The sequence below is a fragment of the Scyliorhinus torazame genome, chromosome 5 (assembly GCF_047496885.1).
Source record: "Scyliorhinus torazame isolate Kashiwa2021f chromosome 5, sScyTor2.1, whole genome shotgun sequence".
NCBI lineage: Eukaryota > Metazoa > Chordata > Chondrichthyes > Carcharhiniformes > Scyliorhinidae > Scyliorhinus > Scyliorhinus torazame.
In genome coordinates, this window is record NC_092711.1 from 195,757,155 (window position 1) to 195,779,783 (window position 22,629).

At 46.0% G+C, this 22,629-nt stretch overlaps 1 protein-coding gene across 3 annotated transcripts in view; it reads left to right on the forward strand.

Moving 5' to 3' along the window:
- nup62l (nucleoporin 62 like) overlaps positions 1-15,107 on the forward strand; it is a 175,015-nt gene extending 159,908 nt beyond the window's left edge. For all 3 annotated transcript variants that reach the window (XM_072504953.1, XM_072504954.1, XM_072504955.1), the window contains 5 exons: positions 483-532; positions 3,656-3,790; positions 4,946-5,057; positions 11,673-11,739; positions 14,927-15,107. In XM_072504953.1, the coding sequence (XP_072361054.1) occupies positions 483-532; positions 3,656-3,790; positions 4,946-5,057; positions 11,673-11,739; positions 14,927-15,018 (456 nt within the window). In that variant the 3' untranslated portion in view covers positions 15,019-15,107. The remainder of the gene's footprint in view (positions 1-482; positions 533-3,655; positions 3,791-4,945; positions 5,058-11,672; positions 11,740-14,926) is intronic.
- Positions 15,108-22,629: the final 7,522 nt, after the last annotated feature.

Below are 22,629 nucleotides of genomic sequence, written 5' to 3' on the forward strand. Positions count from 1 at the left end.
TAGAGTACCCAATTATTTTTTTCCAATTAAGGGGCAATTTAGTGTAGCCAATCCACCTAGTCTGCACATCTTTGGGTTGTGGGGGCAAAACCCATGCAAACACTGGGAGATTGCAAACCCCACATGGACAGTGACCCAGAGCCGGAATCGAACCTGGGATCTCTGCTCCGTGAGGCAGCACTATTACCACCGCCACCGTGCTGCTCGAATAGAAAATAAATTGATAGAAATTAAAATGGGGTGAAGTTGGAGAAGAGAGTTCACAATCTGAAATTGTCGAACTCTGCAAACTCTATCTGGCATCTTCTCTAGTGTGCCACCTTGGTCCTGACTAGGAGATTTACTATGTTCCTAGTTGAAAGAGTGGAAGTCGACTGCAGCCGCAAGATATTAATTGACTTCCTGCTAAGGGTTACTCCGAGTGGGTCGGGGTGAATGTTGAATGTCTTCCACCCAACACGCCTCTGTTGCCTTCTTCTTAGATCACCGCTTTGCACCGGGAAGCAGAGAAAGTGAAGCTGGATCAGAAGAGGCAAGTCTTTTCACTGTTGTCATTTTGATGTAATGTTGGGGATTCTGTCTTCCTCGTGCCCTTAGAATATCTTAATGTTCCATTGTTGTTGACCATTATGTTATAATGCTGTTCTGTTCATTAATACAGCTGTTTCAGTGGTCAGCAGCTATGTTATAAAACCCCACAAATAAGATAGAGAATCTTATATTTTTTCATAGGGTGTGGGCATCGCTGATGAGGCCGCATATTTTGCCTATCTCTAATTGCCCTTGAACTGAATGTCTTGCTCAGCCATTTTGGAGGGCAGTTAAGAGTCAACCTTTTTGCTGTGGAGTCGCACGTAGGCCAGACCAACGAAGGATGGAAGATTTCCTTTCCGAAAGAACATTAGTAAACTCAATGGACTTTTAAAATGAGAATTGATGATGGTTTCAAGTCACCATTACTGAAACTCAGATTCAATTCCAAATTTATTAATTCAATTTAAATTCCATTGGCTCAAATGGTGGTATTTGAACCCATGTCCCTTGTCATTACTAGTCCAGTTGTCATGTTGAGAATTAAGTGCCGGCCAAGACATTGGAAGAATTGGCTGCTCTTCTTCATGCTAAAAGATCTTTTACATTGCAGTAAGCAGGACCTTCGTTGAATAATGGAGACTCCTTGGAAAATTGACAGTCTGTGCTGATTATTCCTGAACCAGAAGCGATTATGATTTGAACATCTGCAATTTATTTAAACATCTACAATAAATGCTGCTTTTTAATTTCCAGTGCCTTTAGTAACTTTTCATTATTTTACTCTGTCCTTCAGAGGTCAAATTCTGAGTTTTTTAGATCAGTGTACGAGACACTGTTTCTTGGATTTTTTGGTCAGGGTCTCTGATTCCGAGACCAGTGGATTCACGAACATGACAGACCAGCGGAACCATTGCTTGAGTGTCCCTTTGTGCTGTTACAGTTAGAAACATAGAATCTACAGTGCGGTAGGAGGTCATTCTGCCCACCGAGTCTGCACCGGCCCTTGGAAAGCGCACCCTACCTGAGCCCACACCTCCACCCTATCCCCGTAACCCAATAATCCCACCTAACCTTTTTGGACACGGGCAATTTAGAATGGCCAATCCACCTAAGCTGCACATCTTTGGACTGTGGGAGGAAACTGGAGCACCCGGCGAAGCCCACGCCGACACAGGGAGAACATGCAGAGTCTGCACAGACAGTGACCTAGCGGGGAATCGAACCTGGGACCCTGGAGCTGTGAAGCAACTGTGCCCCCCACTGTGCTACCCGTGCCCCCCACTGTGCTACCCGTGCCCCAGAGCAGGATTAATTTAGACAGGCCTCCTTTTGCAATCTGAAAACAGATGTGAATTTTGATTTGCGTTCCCCCTTCATAAGTAGTGGCATATTTTCCAATCCCTCAGTTTTGGTGTGGTCCAATTTCTATTAATAGCCCACAGCAAATTTGTAACAGAGTAAATTAAAAGGCTTAGTTTATTTGCGCACACTCAATATGCGGGAGGAGGGTCGCAACGTTGTCCCCTAAACTCAAAGTAAAACAGGGGTAGACAAAAGAAAGATCTACAGGCAAAAGACTACAGATAAAGAATTTGTTTCCTATGTGTCCAGAATCAAGGTTCAGTGAGGTACTCCTTCACAGATGTTGGCAGGTTGAAAACCAATACTGTATAATTCACTTTTCCAGTGGAGTTGACTTCACACAAGGCGATGGGCATGCAGAGATGAATCATTCTTGTAGACAATGATACAGAAATTCCAGTGGAAATGGACCAGGTATTCAATCTGGACCTCTTATGTGTTGCTGCTTATAGATGGTAAAATTACAGACTGAACTCTGCAGTTCCAAAAGGCAATATTATTGGTTCCACAAGGTAGGTCCATGTTACATAGTTTCCTCTCTTCACAGTGTCTTTGACAAAGGTTGTATCCCTCAACCCCTGCTCCCAAGATCGTTAAATGTTACAGCCAATCAGTCTGCTCTCAATGGTCTGCAGGGTGAACCAAGATGTCATTGGTGGCATTATGAAGCATCACGCAGACAACTATAAACTAGGATTCTGCATGAACCACTCTGCTCCTGACCTCAGTGCAGCCTTAGTCTAAACATAGACAAGTTACATTCGGGAGCTGAGTTGTGAGTAACTCACTTGGCATCAAGACATGATTTGACCGTGTGTGGTATCAAAGAGCAAAATTAATGTTGAAGCCACTGGGAATTGGGGGTAAATCTCTCATTGCACAGAGCACAAAGGATGGTTGTTGAAGGACAAAAGGACTTAGTTGCAGGAATTCCTCAAGGTAATGCCCTGCTTCATCAATCATCTTCCCTCCCACCAGCATATGGTCAGAAGTGGGGATTTATGCTGATGATTGTAGTGTCCAGTACCACTCAGATACTGAAGTAGCCTGTGCGCGCATACGTCGGGACAGCAGTCAGGCTGACAATTAGTAAGTTAACATCGGCACCACTCAAGTAAATGACCATTTCCAACAAGGGAAAATCCAACTATCTCTCCTTGATGTTCAGCTCTGAATTCCCCACCGTCAACCTGGATAAATGATGCAGAGACATGAGTTCAGTTTCTGCTGCGGCAGCTGGGGAAATTAAAATGACTTGAGGAAAGCTTGCTTCAGTAATGATGATAATTAAATTACCCAATTTTCATACAGTGGTAGAAACTGTAACTCTGGACCCTGAGCAATGCGGTTGACTCTTAACTGCCCTCTGAAATGGCCTTGCCATCGACAGCCAGATCTTGAATTAATTTTAATTTGCAACATTTATTTTGTGCAATTGTATTTGTCAACCATTTAAGACCGAGCTTCAGATTCTGTGGTTCTATCTCCTGCTGGATTCTGTTTTTGACCTGTGCTTGTGTGTGACTGAACTGTTCCATCAGCTGCATTGTACTGCTGCTGCTTCTGTAAATAATAGAGGTGAATTTTCCCCAACAACAGGGAGACAGGCAGAATATTATTACAGTAATGACTGCATTTGGATGATTTGTCTATTAGAATGTATTTCAATTTTTGGATGTAAACCGAAGAGAAGTTTATCCCTGGTATTTTAAATTTGAAAAAATTGAACTTATTTCATGTGAACTTATCTCTCTGGTAGACTGGATCAAGAGCTTGACTTCATCTTGTCACAGCAGAAGGAACTGGAAGACCTGCTGGCCCCACTGGAACAATCTGTCAGGGATCAACATGGCACCATTTACCTACAGCATGCAGACGAAGAACGGGAACACACGTGAGTGTTGGGCACTTGTATCCAGGGCCCTGTATTTTACAGGGTTAGATACAGAGTAAAGTTGCCTCTGCACTATTCCTGTCAAACACTCCCAGGACAGGTGCAGCATGGGGTTAGCTACAGAGTATAGCTCCCCTTACACTGTCCCCATCAAACACCCCCAGGGCATGTTCAGCACAGGATTAGATGCACAGTAAAGCCCTGTTACACTGTCCCCATCAAACACTAGCAGAATAGGTGTGGAGGGGTGAATCCATGCATGGAGTTACTTCAACACCAGAATGAGAATTTTATATTTGAAGGATTGTGGGTGTACAACCCAGCAAGTGTCAGTGTGCACTTGTAGGTAAGCAGGTTTACTCAGGGCGATATCGGAGAAGGAAATCATCAAATAAGTGAGGAAGAGAAAATATTTGTTGAAATTGTGAGCAGCAGATGGACTGAAGCAGTGGTGAGGATGGGAGATGGTTTTCAATGATGGAGAGGCGCGAGTATTTGGAAGCCCCCTTTTGAATTAAAATGGTATTTTAAATTTCTGAAGTGTGAAGCAGTGACAGAGGATCGAGGCTGTGTCGGTGATTTTGTGACCGAGTTTCTAATCGGCACTGAAGACCCGACCTTATTTCCCATGTCCGAATACTTTCCATAACTTATAAACATCGAATTCCAGAACATTTTTAACTCCATGATTCCTATTGTTAAAAATAAATTGAAATAGAAGATGGATATTTAATTTGTACCTGATCAGAAGTATTGAGTGTGCTGTGTAGAGGGATAATCAAGGACATCCCAGACAAATCAGAGATGTGATAAGCAAGGTGGAAATCTCATGGAACTGGGAGCAAGGTCATTGGGATTCAAACCAACAAGGTGCTCGGATCCTTCTAGTAGTGACGCATTTGTGGTGAATCTGGGTACGGTGGGGTGGCTGCAGAGTCTGTGTAATATGACCATGTTGCAGGAAAGTTCCTAGTTCATTTCTTGGGCTCTGTTCTCGACTGATGATAGGACAATGTCAGGATGTCAGAATTGAGCTCAACATGGTAGATGCTCCTGATCCCTGCTGTCCTCTTCTAGAATCCACAGAATAGAATTCTCTCTGTTCCCAACTGAGGAAAGACAGAAACTGTAATTCTGTTCTGTGTTGCTGTCTAGTTATAAATTGGCGGAGAATATTGACGCTCAGCTGAAGAGGATGGCCCAGGATCTGAAGGAAATTATCCAACATCTGAACACCACCAGTGGCTCCTCAGAGGTCAGCGATCCTGTAAGTGGATATAGTTAGTGTTGGTCAATATTGATTTGGTAATTTATAGGAGACCTTTCAGTCCATCGAATTGTCTGCAAGCTTATCACCTGGAACTGTTTGATGTGGGACATGAGCTATGTGTATATAATGTCAGAGGTGTGAGCTGGCCTATTCACAGCACCACCATGGGCAAGCTATGGTCTATCTGCCATCATTACAAACTCCTCCATATTAATTACCAGAATAAAGCTATTCAGCCCAACTCCAAGTGGATATTTCATTCATTGGAGATCATTCTCTTGGTTCATCTGATATGAAACAATGTCCTTCTATTCTTTGTCTTCATGTTTTTTCTGGCTCCTCCTTAAACGTTTATAGCTGATTTGCCTTTTGGTATGAGTTCCACTCTTCTCTAAGGATACTTCTCTTGCATTCCCTATTTGATTTATTAATCACCATCTTATTTATCACTCCTTTTTAGAGGTTTGCCCTCAAGTGGAAACATTTCTATGTCTACCCAATCAAGCCCTTATCAAAGATGTCTATCAAGTCCCCCCTTATCTTCTCTTTATTGTAGAAAAATGAACCACAGCCTGCTTAATCTCACCCAATTGGTACAATCTTTTAGTTCTATTCATTCCAGTGACTCCAATCCATTTCTGATTTAAAGAGTCGGTAGTCTTTAATGACACAAAGAAGGTCATTCAACCCATCATGTCTGCAGGCTCTCCACAAAGCAATCCAGACAGCCCCACTCAGTCTGTGGAACTGCAAGTTTTTTTTCCTTTAAGTGTCCATCCGATTTCCCTTTTGAAACAATTGATTGTTGCAGCTTCCACTCTCCTCTGGGCAGTGAGTACTGGATAATTCCCACTCTCTGTAGAAAGTTCATTCTCCCATTCTCTCTCGCTCTCTCCCACCTCTCTCTCTTCCCCGCTCCCCCCATCAGTTAATTGGAACAACCTTTCCTTTCCTAACTTGGAAAGATGGTGGCATATTGACTGTGCCACTGAAGTAGTAACCCAGAGGCCCAGGCTGGGCACCCAGCTTCAAATCCCACCATGGCAACTGGTGGAATTTAAAATCAATTAATAAATCTATGATATAAAGCATGCCTCAGTAATGGTGATCACTGATTGTTGTAAAATGCCATATGGTTCACTAATATCCTTTTTAGGGAACTAAAACTGCTGTCCTTGCCTAGCCTGGTCTACATATGACTCTGGACCCACAGCAATGTCCTGCCCTTGGAAAAGGCAGAGCAAACTGCATTATTGAAGAGCAATTAGGGAGTGGTAACAAAGCTGGTCTCATCAGAAACATTACGTGAAAGAATTTTTAAAATCCTTCTCCAATCTTATCATCATCTTGGTCACCTCCATCAAATCTCACCTCATTCTCATTGGAGCAAAGAATATTAATTCTAGCTCCCCAACCATAAGCACACACACCCTTCCCTAGAACCATTGTGCTCAATCTCCACTGCACCCTTTTGAGAGCCCTCACATCCTTTCAGCAGTGTGGTGACCTAAATTGGATGCAGTTTTAGTATGGTGACCAGAATTGTGAGTGTGGTGACATAAACTGGATGCAGTATATTAGTGTGGTGACCAGAACTGGATGCTGTATGTTAGTGTGGTGACCAGCAGTATGTTACAGTGTAGTGACCAGAACTGGATGCAGTATGTTAGTGTGGTGACCAGAACTGGATGTTGTATGTTAGTGGTGACCAGAACTGGATGCAGTAGGATAGTGTGTTGACTTACTGCATCCAGTTCTGGTCACCACTAACATACAACATCCAGTTCTGGTCACTACACTGTATGTTAGTGTGGTGACCAGAACTGGATGCAGTATGTTAGTGTAGTGACCAGAACGGGATGCTGTATGTTAGTGTGGTGACCAGAACTGGATGCAGTATGTTAGTGTGGTGACCAGAACTGGATGTTGTATGTTAGTGTGGTGACCAGCACTATGTTGAATGTTAGTGTGGTGTGTTGTGCGCCTGCTGCTTTGTTTGCTGTTTTCACATCGCCTGATTGACCTGTGCCATTAGGATAAAGAAAAATAAAGCACAGGAACAGGCCCTTCGGCCGTCCAAGCCTGTGCCGACCATGCTGCCCGTCTAAACTAAAATCTTCTACATTTCCGGGGTCCGTATCCCTCTCTTCCCATCCTATTCATGTATTTGTCAAGCTGCCCCTTAAGTCCTGATCGTCCCTGCTTCCACCACCTCCTCCGGCAACGAGTTCCAAGTACCCATTACCCTCTATGTTTTTAAAAAAAAAAAAAAAAAAAACTTGCCTCTTCCATCTCCTTTAAACCTTGCCCCTCTCACCTTAAACCTATGCCCCCTAGTAATTGTCCCCTCTACTCTGGGGGGGGGGAAAAAGCCTCTGACTATCCATTCGGTCTACGCCCCTCAGAATTTTGTAGATCTCTCATAGTTCGAGTACATTAGGTGGGTCGTTTTTTGTACAGTGTGTGCAGGAGGGTTTCCTGACACAATATGTTGACAGGACAACAAGAGGCGAGGCCACGTTGGATTTGGTTTTGGGTAATGAACCAGGCCAGGTGTTAGATTTGGAGGTAGGTGAGCACTTTGGGGACAGTGACCACAATTCGGTGACGTTCACGTTAGTGATGGAAAGGGATAAGTATACACCGCAGGGCAAGAGTTATAGCTGGGGGAAGGGCAATTATGATGCCATTAGACGTGACTTGGGGGGGCGGGATAGGTTGGAGAAGTAGGCTGCAAGTGTTGGGCACATTGGATAAGTGGAGCTTGTTCAAGGATCAGCTACTGCGTGTTCTTGATAAGTACGTACCGGTCAGGCAGGGAGGAAGGCGTAGAGCGAGGGAACCGTGGTTTACAAAGAAGTGTAATCTCTTGTTAAGAGGAAGAAGGAGGCCTATGTGAAGATGAGGTGTGAAGTTTCAGTTGGGGCGATGGATAGTTACAAGGTAGCGAGGAAGGATCTGAAGAGAGCTAAGACGAGCAAGGAGGGGACATGAGAAGTATTTGGCAGGTAGGATCAAGGAAAACCCAAAAGCTTTCTATAGGTATGTCAGGAATAAGCGAATGACTAGGGAAAGAGTAGGACCAGTCAAGGACAGGGATGGGAAGTTGTGTGTGGAGTCTGAAGAGATAGGCGAGATACTAAATGAATATTTTTCTTCAGTATTCACTCTGGAAAAAGAGAATGTTGTGGAGAAGAATGCTGAGACCCAGGCTATTAGAATAGATGGCATTGAGGTACGTAGGGAAGAGGTGTTGGCAATTCTGGACAGGCTGAAAATAGATAAGTCCCTGGGGCCTGATGGGATTTATCCTAGGATTCTCTGGGAGGCCAGGGAAGAGATTGCTGGACCTTTGGCTTTGATTTTTATGTCATCATTGGCTACAGGAATAGTGCTAGAGGACTGGAGGAGAGCAAATGTGGTCCCTTTGTTCAAAAAGGGGAGCAGAGACAACCCCGGCAACTATAGACCGGTGAGCCTCACGTCTGTAGTGGGTAAAGTCTTGGAGGGGATTATAAGAGACAAGATTTATAATCATCTAGATAGGAATAATATGATCAGGGATAGTCAGCATGGCTTTGTGAAGAGTAGGTCATGCCTCACAAACCTTATCGAGTTCTTTGAGAAGGTGACTGAACAGGTAGACGAGGGTAGAGCAGTTGATGTGGTGTATATGGATTTCAGTAAAGCGTTTGATAAGGTTCCCCACGGTAGGCTATTGCAGAAAATACGGAGGCTGGGGATTGAGGGTGATTTAGAGATGTGGATCAGAAATTGGCTAGCTGAAAGAAGACAGAGGGCGGTGGTTGATGGGAAATGTTCAGAATGGAGTTCAGTCACAAGTGGAGTACCACAAGGATCTGTTCTGGGGCCGTTGCTGTTTGTCATTTTTATCAATGACCTAGAGGAAGGCGCAGAAGGGTGGGTGAGTAGATTTGCAGACGACACTAAAATCGGTGGTGTTGTCGACAGTGTGGAAGGATGTAGTAGGTTACAGAGGGACATAGATACACTGCAGAGCTGGGCTGAGAGGTGGCAAATGGAGTTTAATGTAGAGAAGTGTGAGGTGATTCACTTTGGAAGGAATAACAGGAATGCGGAATATTTGGCTCATGGTAAAATTCTTGGAAGTGTGGATGAGCAGAGGGATCTAGGTGTCCATGTACATAGATCCCTGAAAGTTGCCACCCAGGTTGATAGGGTTGTGAAGAAGGCCTATGGAGTGTTGGCCTTTATTGGTAGAGGGATTGAGTTCCGGAATCATGAGGTCATGTTGCAGCTGTACAAAACTCTGGTACGGCCGCATTTGGAGTATTGCGCACAGTTCTGGTCACCGCATTATAGGAAGGACGTGGAGGCTTTGGAGCGGATGCAGAGGAGATTTACCAGGATGTTGCCTGGTATGGAGGGAAAATCTTATGAGGAAAGGCTGATGGACTTGAGGTTGTTTTCGTTGGAGAGAAGAAGGTTAAGAGGAGACTTAATAGAGGCATACAAAATGATCAGGGGGTTAGATATGGTGGACAGTGAGAGCCTTCTCCCGTGGATAGAAATGGCTGGCACGAGGGGACATAGCTTTAAACTGAAGGGTAATAGATATAGGGCAGAGGTAGGTTCTTTACGCAAAGAGTGGTGAGGCCGTGGAATGCCCTACCTGCAACAGTCGTGAACTCGCCAACATTGAGGGCATTTAAAAGTTTATTGGATAAACATATGGATGATAATGGCAGAGTGTAGGTTAGATCGCTTTTGTTTTGGTGCAACATCGAGGGCCGAAGGGCCTGTACTGCGCTATATCGTTCTATGTTCTCATCAGTTCGCCCCTCTACCTCCTTCGTTCCAGTGAGAACAAACCAAGTTTATTCAACCTCTCCTCATAGCTAATGTCCTCCATACCAGGCAACATCCTGGTAAATCTCTTCTGCACCCTCTCTAAAGGCGCCTTCTGATACTGTGGCGACCAGAATTGAACACTACTCCAAGTGTGGCCTAACTAAGGTTCTATACAGCTGCAACATGACTTGCCAATTCTTATACTCAATGCCCCGGCCAATGTAGGCACGCATGCCCTATGCCTTCTTGACTACCTTCTCCACCCGTGTTGCCCCTTTCAATGACCTGTGGACCTGTACTCCTAGATCTCTTTGACTTTCAATACTCTTGAGGGTTCTACCATTCACTGTATATTCCCTACCTGCATTAGACATTCCAAAATGCATTACCTCACATTTGTCCAGATTAAACGCCATCTCTCCACCCTAGTCTCCAAAAGATCTAAATCCTGCTGTATCCTCTGACAGTCCTCATCGCTATCCGCAATTCCACCAACCTGTGTCACCTGCAAACTTACTAATCAGACCAATTACATTTTCCTCCAAATCATTTATATATACTAGAAGCAGCAAAGATCCCAGCACTGATCCCTGCGGAACACCACTAGTCACAGCCCTCCAATGAGTAAAGCACCCTTCCATTGCTACTCTCTGCTTTCTATGACCTAGCCAGTTCTGTATCCATCTTGCCAGCTCACCCCTGATCCAGTGTGACTTCACCTTTTGTACCAGTCTGCCATGAGGGACCTTGTCAAAGGCCTTACTGAAGTCCATATAGACAACATCCACTGCCCTACCTGCATCAATCATCTTAGTGACCTCCTCAAAAAACTCTTATCAAGTTAGTGAGACAAGACCTCCCCTTCACAAAACTGTGCTGCCTCTTCCTAATACGTCCATTTGCTTCCAAATGGGAGTAGATCCTGTCTCAAAGAATTCTCTCCAGTAATTTCTCTACCACTGACGTAAGGCTCACTGGCCTGTAGTTCCCTGGATTATTACTTGATGATCTGGGTGTCTGCTCCTCTCCCCACTTGAATACCTGTAACCTCCATGTTCATATTTCATATTAGTGAAATGTTAACACTTCACACTGAAGCATTTAGAATTTATTTGCCAATTCTGCAAGTTCTGTATTTTGAACTGCCCTCTGAAATAGGCCAGCAAACTACTCAATTAAGAATGATTAGGGATGGGTAACAAATACTGGCCTTGCATTTTAATGTTGTCACCCTCTGCATTAAGCAACCTTCCAGGACTTGGTGCCATTGGGATTCTAGAGTCCAGATCTCTGATATAATGTGAACACCATGTATGTGTACTAGAACTAACGTACCGGCCACTGTGTGTCCTTGTAGTTTCAGCATTACTGCAGAAGTGGTGCTGACATGAATATCAAATGTTATTCAATTGTAGACACACTGCTCTGAGGCGTCCTGGCAACTAACTATTTTGAAATCAATATTGCAACCATGCAGATTCTCCTCAAAACAGAACCTGTTCTTTAAATGACACGTTTCCAGTTTTAATTTGGGTGGTCTGCAGAATAAAACGATCCTCATTGAGTCGCCCTCCTCTGATATGCAGCACAAAGTGAACTGACGAGTTCCTATACTGACCATCTTCAGCATCTTGATTCTGCTGCTGCTCAATACTATTGTCTACTGCCATTCGCCTAGGCAAATTAAGGTGTATTTACACACCTGCTACCCATAATTTTGAATGGGTGGTAACCTTTAAATTATCATATTAGCCTCTCACTGACCACCTTCTGTTTCAGCTGCAACAGATTTGCAAGATTCTCAATGCACACATGGATTCTCTGCAGTGGATTGACCAGAGCTCAGGTACTCATTACAGCTTTCTTTAGGATATCTTTAACGAGGCTTCAAAGACTCGATATTCAAAAGAAAAAGAAGCCCTTTCAAGAGCTGCAAGTGATGTACTCAGATCTGAATGTGCCCTGGCTCCTTCCCTTGGTTTTTCTTTTAACTCTTTGACTTTTAAATTCTTCCATTGACAAAGCTTCCTGTGAAGCATCCTATTGGACTGTCATCACAAAACTAGTGACCAGCATTCATGTCTCTGAAAGTGAGTGCGACACAATTGGAGGTGTTGGGCGGGATTCTCCATCACGGGATATCTAGAACACGTTCTCTGATGGGACAGAAATCAGGTGTTGGGGAAAATGGTGATGTGCATATTTCCCCCCTGGTGGGTCTCCCTATTGCAGGCTTCCCTGTGGGTTGCGGGGGGTGGTCTCCCTATTACAGTGGTCCCAGTGGGGTGAGGGGGTTCTCCCTATTACAGGGGTCCCAGTGGGGGGAGGAGGGGGGTTTACCTATTACAGGGGACTCAGTGCGGTGGGGGGGGTCTCCCTATTACAGGGGTCCCAGTGGGGGGTGTCGCCCTATTACAGGGGTCCCAGTGGGGGGTGTCTCCCTATTACAGGCGTCCCATTTAGGGGGGGCTCTCCCTATTACTGGGGTCCCGTTTGGGGGGGGGGGGGGTTCTCCCCATTACTGGGGTCCCAGTGGGGGGGGGGGGGCGGGTGTCCCTATTACAGTGGTCCTGGTGGGACGGGAGAGGGGGGTTCTCCCTATTACAGGGGTCCCAGTGAAAGGGGGGGGAGGAGAGGGGGTCTCCCTATTACAGGGGTCCCAGTGGGCGGGGAGGGGGTCTGCCTATTACAGTGTTCCCGGTGGGGTGGGGGGAGGGGGCCTCCCTTTTACAGGTGTTCCCCTTTTACAGGTGTCCCAGTGGTGAGGGGGAGGGTGTCCTTATTACAGGGGTCCCAGTTTGGGGGGGGGGGGGGGGGGAGAGCTGGGAAAGGGTCTTCCTATCACAGGGGTCCCAGCCCAGTTTGAGGGGGGGGGGGGAGAGGTGCTCCCTATTACCCCTATTACAGGGGTCTCAGTGGGGGGGGGGGAGAGAAAGAGAAGAGGGAAAGAGAGGAGATGGGTGATCTCCCTGTTACAGGTGTCCCAGTGGTGGGGGCAAGGGGATCGCCATATTACGGGGATCCCAGTGAGGGGAGGGCCCTCCCCTCCCTATGTCTTGGGTCCCAGTTTGGGGGGGGGGGGGGAGAAAGAGGGTCTCCCTATTACAGGGGTCCTAGTGTGGACGGGGGACGGGAGAGAGGGGTTCTCCCTATTACAGGGGTACCAGTGAAGGGGGGGGGAGGAGAGAGGGGTTCTCCCTATTACAGGGGTCCCAGCGGCGGGGGAGGGGGTCAGCCTATTACAGGATTCCCAGTGGGGTGGGGGGAGGGGGTCTCCCTTTTACAGGTGTCCCAGTGGTGAGGGGGAGGGTGTCCCTATTACAGGGGTCCCAGTGGGTTTGGGGGGGGGGGGCTGGCAAAGGGTCTTCCTATCACCGGGGTCTCAGTGGGGGGGGGGGGGGGGAAAGAGAGGAGAGGTGGGGTCTCCCTGTTACAGGTGTCCCAGTGGGGGGAGGGAGGGGGTCTCCCTATTATAGGGGCCCTGGGGGGGGGTCTCCCTATTACAGGGGTCCCGGTTTGGGGGGGGATAGCGGGTCTTCCTATTGCAGGGGTCCCGGTGGGGGGGAAAGGGGGTCTCCCTATTACAGGGGTCTGTGTGGGGGTGTGGTCTCCCTATTACAGGGGTCCCAGTGGGGGGGGGGGGGTCTCCCTATTACAGGGGTCCCAGTGGGGGAGAGGGGGGGTCTCTCTATTTCAGAGATCCCAGTGGGGGGTGTTTCCCTATTACAGGGGACTCGGTGCGGTGGGGAGGGTTTCCCTATTACAGGGTTCCCAGCGGGGAGTCTCCCTATTACAGGGGTCCTAGTGGGGGGGTCTCCCTATTACAGTGGTCCCAGTGGGGTGAGGAGGGGTGCCTTCTCTATTTCAGGGGACCCAGTGCAGTGGTGGGGGGGGGGTCTCCCTATTACAGGGGTCCCAGTGGGGGGGTCACCCTATTACAGGGTTCCCAGTGGGGGGTCTCCCTATTACAAGGGTCCCAGTGGGGGGGGTCTCCCTTTTACAAGGGTCCCAGTGGGGTGAGGGGTGGGTGGTTTCCCTCTTACAGGGCTCCCAGTGGGGGGAGGGGGTGGGGGTTCCCTATTTCAGGGGTCTGTGGTTGCGGGGGGATTCTCTCTCTTACAGTGGCATGTCGGGCCACCCCTGTACTGGGGGGGTGTGGACTGCTCTGCGGTGCAAGGCAAGAGTGCTGATTTGCGGTCCCCAGGGTTTGGGGGGGTGGCCCCCGCACATCTGCTGGACCTTGCTATCTGGCCACCTGCTCAAGATGACGCCCTGTTAGCAGGAATCCCTCGTATTCCACGCCACGCATATATTTGCATGGCAAGGCATACGGAGTTGCATGCTGCTTTACAACCACAAGGAGATCGTAAAACTGGTGCAATTCAGCTTTGGCGGTGAACATAGTCTCCCAAACTTAGAATCCAGCCTATTCTTCAGGCCTGCATGCTTCTCCAATGCCAGCTGGTGTCTATGCATTTACATTGTGTACCATCAATTATGTATTTTCTTTTCATGTACTAAATTATCTGTTTGAGCTGCGCGCAGAAAAATACTTTTCAGTAACTCGGTGACTATGAGCAAATCCAAAATGAGATCTCAATCTGAGATCTTGGGTGGATGTGAAAGATTTCGAAGAGCCAGTCAGTTCTGACACTTTTGACCAATACATGTTGCTCAATGCACATCTGCATCAATAGATTCTCTGGTCACCATTTTGTTGGTATGTGGGGGAGCTTCCTGTGCATACATTGGTTGCTGCATTACCGACAATGCAAAACTACATTTCAAGAGTATTTAATTGGTTGTAAAACACCTTGAGATGGACTGAGCTGGTGTTCTATCTAAATGTGAGTCTTTATTACTGCAGTCATGTCCTCACTAATCTGAGGAATTCAGAGCCGCTGTCGTGTATGCTATTAGCCCAAGAGCCTATTAAAACAACTTGAATTGATATGCTTTAACGTAAAACATCCAAAGATGCTCACTTCACAGGAGCATTATAAAACAATAATAATCGTTTTGCTTTCCCTCAGTCTTGCTGCAGAAGAAAGTGGAGGATGTCTCAAAACAATTTGAAATGCGACGGAGAGAACAAGAGAGGAACTGCAGAATTACGTTTGACTGAATTCGGCTGAAATTTGAAGTGAACCATATGAACCTGTATCTTTCTCTTTTTCAATTAGCTTTCAATAAAGAATCCCATATTGCTCAATAGCTGCAAGACTAAGGGTTTCATATCAAGTGTGTATTTTAAAACTGATTGACTTTTGCATGAAGCAACTGTAGGAGATGTGCTGAAATCAACTGTCCGAGAGAAATCCTGGTATCGGGTCAGAATGATACTCAGCCCATCGAGTTCCTGCTGTGTCTCTGTAAAGGAGTTCCTCGATTCCCGTTCCCTCGCTCGATTCCCAAAATTCTGCCCATCCAATTTCCCTTTGAAATCGTTGATCATCTATCCGTCACCTTCCTGGACAGTGAATTCCAAGTCAAAACCATTTTCTACCATTAAGACCATATTCGTTTCTTCTGCCATTAAGCATTATCTCACACTACTTCTGTGTTAATATATGTTAATATTTCATATATGCAGTGGTCTTGGTTCTGACCCTTGGGTGAGCACCACTTTCTACCCCCTTGCGAATTTAGTTTCGGGACTCGAGTGTGTCCTTAAATAAAAATGTTATTCCAGCTGACACAAACTCCTCTTCCATGATTTCATAACCAGCCTTTTATGCAGCACTTGGCATCAAAGATTTTCTTAAAGTCCATACAGCCAGCATCCATCACATTCCCAATTCCCTTCACTTAACCTTTTTCTGCATTTCAGCTCAACTTCATCAGGAATAAGAAGGGTGCAGTCACAATGTTGGGGGTTTACTACAGGCCTCCCAACAGCCAGCGGGAGATAGAGGAGCAGATAGGTAGACAGATTTTGGAAAAGAGTAAAAACAACAGGGTTGTGGTGATAGGAGACTTCAACTTCCCCAATATTGACTGGGACTCACTTAGTGCCAGGGGCTTAGACGAGGCGGAGTTTGTAAGGAGCATCCAGGAGGGCTTCTTAAAATAATATGTAGACAGTTCAACTAGGGAAGGGGCTGTACTGGACCTGGTATTGGGGAATGAGCCCGGCCAGGTGGTAGATGTTTCAGTAGGGGAGCATTTCGGTAACAGTGACCACAATTCAGTAAGTTTTAAAGTGCTGGTGGACAAGGATAAGAGTGGTCCTAGGATGAATGTGCTAAATTGGGGGAAGGCTAATTATAACTATTAGGCGGGAACTGAAGAACATAGATTGGGGGCGGATGTTTGAGGGCAAATCAACATCTGACATGTGGGAGGCTTTCAAGTGTCAGTTGAAAGGAATTCAGGACCGGCATGTTCCTGTGAGGAAGAAGGATAAATACGGCAATTTTCGGGAACCTTGGATGACGAGAGATATTGTAGGCCTCGTCAAAAAGAAAAAGGAGGCATTTGTCAGGGCTAAAAGGCTGGGAACAGACGAAGCCTGTGTGGAATATAAGGAAAGTAGGAAGGAACTTAAGCAAGGAGTCAGGAGGGCTAGAAGGGGTCACGAAAAGTCATTGGCAAATAGGGTTAAGGAAAATCCCAAGGCTTTTTACACGTACATAAAAAGCAAGAGGGTAGCCAGGGAAAGGGTTGGCCCACTGAAGGATAGGCAAGGGAATCTATGTGTGGAGCCAGAGGTAATGGGCGAGGTACTAAATGAATACTTTGCATCAGTATTCACCAAAGAGAAGGAATTGGTAGATGTTGAGTCTGCAGAAGGGTGTGTCGATAGCCTGGGTCACATTGAGATCCAAAAAGACGAGGTATTGGGTGTCTTAAAAAATATTACGGTAGATATCTCCCCAGGGCCTGATGGGATCTACCCCAGAATACTGAAGGAGGCTGGAGAGGAAATTGCTGAGACCTTGACAGAAATCTTTGGATCCTCACTGTCTTCAGGGGATGTCCCGGAGGACTGGAGAATAGCCAATGTTGTTCCTCTGTTTAAAAGGGTAGCAAGGATTATCCCGGGAACTACAGGCCGGTGAGCATTACTTCAGTGGTAGGGAAATTACTGGAGAGAATCCTTCGAGACAGGATCTATTCCCATTTGGAAGCAAATGGACGTATTAGTGAGAGGCAGCATGGTTTTGTGAAGGGGAGGTCGTGTCTCACTAACATGATAGAGTTTTTCGAGGAGGTCACTAAGATGATTGATGCAGGTAGGGCAGTGGATGGTGTCTATATGGACTTCAGTAAGGCCTTTGACAAGGTCCCTCATGGTAGACTAGTACAAAAGGTGAAGTCACACTGGATCGGGTGAGCTGGCAAGGTGGATACAGAACTGGCTAGGTCATAGAAGGCAGAGAGTAGCAATGGAAGGATGCTTTTCTAATTGGAGGGCTGTGACCAGTGGTGTTCCACAGGGATCAGTACTGGAACCTTTGCTCTTTGTAGTATATATAAATGATTTGGAGGAAAATGTAACTGGTCTGATTAGTAAGTTTGCAGACGACACAAAGGTTGGTGGAATTGCGGATAGCGATGAGGACTGTCAGAGGATACAGCAGGATTTAGATTGTTTGGAGACTTGGGCGGAGAGATGGCAGATGGAGTTTAATCCGGACAGGCCAGGACCTACTCAGTTAATGGTATGGCGTTGGGGAGAGTTATAGAACAAAGAGATCTAGGAGTACAGGTTCATAGCTCCTTGAAGGTGGAGTCGCAGGTGGACAGGGTGGTGAAGAAGGCATTCGGCATGCTTGGTTTCATTGGTCAGAACATTGAATATAGGAGTTGGGACGTCTTGTTGAAGTTGTACAAGACATTGGTACGGCCACACTTGGAATACTGTGTGCAGTTCTGGTCACCCTATTATAGAAAGGATATTATTAAACTAGAAAGAGTGCAGAAAAGATTTACTAGGATGTTGCCGGGACTTGATGGTTTGAGTTATAAGGAGAGGCTGGATAGACTGGGACTTTTTTCCCTGGAGCGTAGGAGGCTTAGGGGTGATCTTATAGAGGTGTATAAAATAATGAGGGGCATAGATAAGGTAGATAGTCAACATCTTTTCCCAAAGGTAGGGGAGTCTAAAACTAGAGGGCATAGGTTTAAGGTGAGAGGGGAGAGATTCAGAAGGGCCCAGAGGGGCAATTTCTTCACTCAGAGGGGAGTGAGTGTCTGGAATGGGCTGCCAGAGGTAGTAGTAGAGGCGGGTACAATTGTGTCTATCAAAAAGCATTTAGATGGTTACATGGGTAAGATGGGTATAGAGGGTTATGGGCCAAGTGCGGGCAACTGGGACTAGCTTAATGGTAAAAACTGGGCGGCATGGACTGGTTGGGCCGAAGGGCCTGTTTCCGTGCTGTAAACTTCTATGATTCTATGAAATGTGAGGTAATGCATTTTGGAAGGTCTAATGCAGGTAGGGAATATACAGTGAATGGTAGAACCCTCAAGAGTATTGCAAGTCAAAGAGACCTAGGAGTACAGGTCCACAGGTCACTGAAAGGGGCAACACAGGTGGAGAAGGTAGTCAAGAAGGCATACGGCATGCTTGCCTTCATGGGCCGGGGCATTGAGTATAAGAATTGGCAAGTCATGTTGCAGCTGTATAGAACCTTAGACCACACTTGAAGTATAGTGTTCAATTCTGGTCGCCGCACTACCAGAAGGATGTGGAGGCTTTAGAGAGGGTGCAGAAGAGATTTAACAGAATGTTGCCTGGTATGGAGGGCATTAGCTATGAGGAGCGGTTGAATAAACTCGGTTTGTTCTCACTGGAACGAAGGAGGTTGAGGGGAGACCTGATAGAGGTCTACAAAATTATGAGGGGCATAGACAGAGTGGATAGTCAGAGGTTTTTCCCCAGGGTAGAGGGGTCAATTACTAGGGGGCATAGGTTTAAGGTGAGAGGGGCAAGGTTTAGAGTAGATGTACGAGGCAAGTTTTTTACGCAGAGGGTAGTGGGTGCCTGGAACTCGCTACCGGAGGAGGTGGTGGTGGCAGGGACGATAGTGACATTTAAGGGGATGAATAGGATGGGAATAGAGGGATACGGACCTAGGAAGTGTAGAAGATCGTAGTTTAATCGGGCAGCATGGTCGGCACGGGCTTGGAGAGCCGAAGGGCCTGTTCCTGTGCTGTACATTTCTTTGTTCACCTGAGGAAGGAGCAGTGCTCCGAAAGCTAGTGATTCAAAACATGTTGGACTTTAACCTGGTGTTGTCAGACTTATTACTCATCTCAATTAGTTTTCCACTTAGCAGTGGGGCAAGCCATCAAATCATGCTTCACTAAGTCTTTCCAATACATTCAGCTTATCAAACTAACGCCCTCCAAAACTGCCTCCAAATATCCACTCTGCCAAAGAATCTGCCTTCTCCCTTCCAAAATACAAAACCTGGGGACACCGTCTCCTGGCAAGCAAGTTGTTTCAACTTTGAGATTTCTGCTTTGGGTCCATGGATCAAACAAATAATGAAATAAATTGGAACAAAGGAACTACACAATTACTCTTCCATGCAGAAGGAGGCCATTTGGCCAATCGAGTCTGTCTCCACCCTCTGAAAGAGCACCCTACCCAGGCTGACCATATTACCGTAACCCTGCACATTGATCATGGGAAATCCACCTAACCTGCATATCTCTGGACTGTGGGAGGAAACCCATGCAGACATGGGGAAAAAAGTGCAAACCTCACAAGTCACCCAAGGTCATAATCAAATCTGGGTCCTTGGTGCTGAGGCAGCAGTGCTAACCACTGTGCCGCCCTTATTCTTGCCTTGTTTAAGCATATATTACCACTTGTGCCCCATCCCATCTATTACTTGCTTACTATTTACTTGGCAATAGAAGATTATTTTATGTTAACTATTCTATATATTCTCTCTATTCCAGTTTTCACTTCCCTCTTCACTTTCTTTAATTCCCCTCTCAACGTTTGCATCGGTTCTCGTCTGAAGAATTCACCTTGCATGCATCCTCATTCTCTGTCTCTCTCATCATCCAAGTAGCCCTGGCGTTGTTTCCCCTACTTTTGCCAAGGTTAGAGAGTACTTGGTGTGTCTCTAAAGCACCATTCATTTTTCTGTCAGTTTTTCCTGTTGGTCTTTGGTTCTATAAAATTCCCTGGTTCCATCCCATCTCATCCAATTGAATGTAGCACTCGTCCAATTTAGAAGTTGTAATTTAGGTTGTTCCTTGCTTTTTTCCATTGCTAATCTTTTTTTATAAATTTATTCAGGGGCAATTTAGCACCACCAATCCACCTACCCTGCACATCTTTTGGGTTGTGGGGGCGAAACCCACGCAAACACGGGGGAATGTGCAAACTCTACACGGACAGTGACCCAGAGCCGGGATCAAACCTGGGACCTCGGTGCCGTAAGGCAGCAGCACTAACCACTGTGCCATCATGCTGCCCTATCAATTGCTGATCTAATGATCATTCTTACCCACAGACATTTGATCCACCTCATTTCCCAGCACCCATTCCTGCAATGTCCCTCCTAGTTCAGCTGGGAAATGGTAACCAAGGAAGTTCTCCTGAATACATTTCAGAAATTTGTAGAATCCCTACACACTAGAGACCATTTGGCCCATCGAGAGTGTACCTTACTACCCCCATAACCCCACTGAACCTTTAGATACTAAGCTGGCTTGTAATGCAGAACAAGACATGCAGCATGCGTTCAATTCCCGTTCCAGCCTCCCCGAACAGGCGCCGGAATGTGGGGACGAGGGGCTTTTCACAGTAACTTCATTGAAGCCTACTTGTGTCAATAAGCGATTATTATTATAAGTGGCAATTTAGCATGACCATCCACTTAACCTACACATTTTGGGACTGGGAGGAAACCCACCCAGACACACGGAGAATGTGCAAAGTCCACGCAGTCATCCGAGGAATCAAACCGAGGTCCCTGGCGCTGTGAGGTAGCAGTGCTAACCACTGCGCCGCCCTCTTCCTCCTTTCCCTTACTCGAACATCATCCCATCAGTCTCACTCCTGGTTTCTGCCTCTTCTGCCATTTGTCACCGCCAATCTCATTCCTGATTTGAGGAGGGATGTGCTGCTTGGGAAAACCATTGGGTCACTGATATTCTAATCATCCCTAAGATGCAAGCCTCAGCTGCAGAATTCACAATGCTCTCACGGATAATCTTACTAAGCAAAGAGACTATTAAAGGCCCTAGCTGCTGCTCGTCTCCCTGAAGGGAAATGTCAGATAAGCTCCCCAGTATTGTAATTTTGTGGGACTGTAACTTATGTGCTTCCAAAAACAGCTGTGATTAGAACTCCATTCCATTCAGTGTCCTAGATCTTTTCTAAAACTGCGAGATTTTCTACAAATCCTGGAAAGAGCATTATATATAAAATAATCCTGTAAATTCCTGGTGATATCACGAGAGAGCAAACATGGGGTATTTTTTTCAAACCCTTCAATGCCTTTACGTGACCATACAATCTGTTTTTAAGTGACACTTAGCCAGGTCACTACCAAACTGGTAAATACTTTGAGAAAAGCAGAAACAACCTGGAAGAGTGATAATTCCAAGAGTAGGGCGGAATATTGATTGCACTTATACTGACATCCATTTTCAGGAAAAACATCGCAAACTCATGAGTATATCTTATAGGTGTGAATAAGTAGCTATCTTAAACCCTGACAATTAACACACATCACCATTTGAATAAAGCACTGAATTGGAAAAGTCATTTAACTTGTCATCGGGGATTTTTGATTCATTTGAAGTGATGGAAATGGTCCTTCAGACTGTGTTTCATTATCATCATGTTTAACCAGTTCCTCGGGTGGTTTGATTAAGAGCGGAGGGGCGAACGTGTGGTCACTGCACCCCTGTCTCGGTTTAGCCTGTAACAAATGCTCACATTAATGCTGAAATATTAGCAAGTCATCACTTTTGCAGGACATTATTTTTTCACTTTTATTTGAGGCAGTAACTCATTTATTATAACCAGTTAATGGCTCCATTCACCCAGGAAGGAAAGCCATGCTATACATCAACGTCAAATGTCCTTCCTTGTCCCCTCCCCGCAACCTGTTTCTGCAGCCCTGACCTGTGCCACACACCATTTCAGTGTACATCACAGCCTGCAGCACTGCCCATTCGATCGACTGACCATGTTGGATTAAAATACAGTGCACATCTCCAAGACTTGCTGGTATACTTTAGTAATGAAAAATGTCCCTACTTGTGAGAGCACCTTCACAACCTGGACTGCAATGGTTTTAGTGAAAGGCTCACTACCTTCTTGTGGGTACTTGTGAGCGTAATTGTATCAGCCTGGAACAACCAACCACAGAAATCAATTTCAATCCAGGATTTTCACAAGCCTCGATTACTCTGATTTCTACAGGGCTAATTGCCCACTTTTTCAGAGTTATACATGTTCCATTCTTTCCTTTGTTTCTCTACTTGCAGTTTCTCAGGGTCACGCTGCATTTTGAGTGGAACAAAGTCTGTCACCTGGTCTAAGGGGCGAGGGAAGCAGCTCAGCTCCTTATTTAAACAAAGAACAGGGTTTTATTCCTTCACAGGGAAGAAATGTTCAATCTCAATGAACTTGTGTCCTTTGATCGACGGGTGCCTTTATCCTTCAGATGCCAAGGTACGAACTCCAAACCTCAACTCCTGAAAAACTCCTGTATCACATCTTTCCAATTAAGAACCGTTTAAATTAGGAGTGTGGACA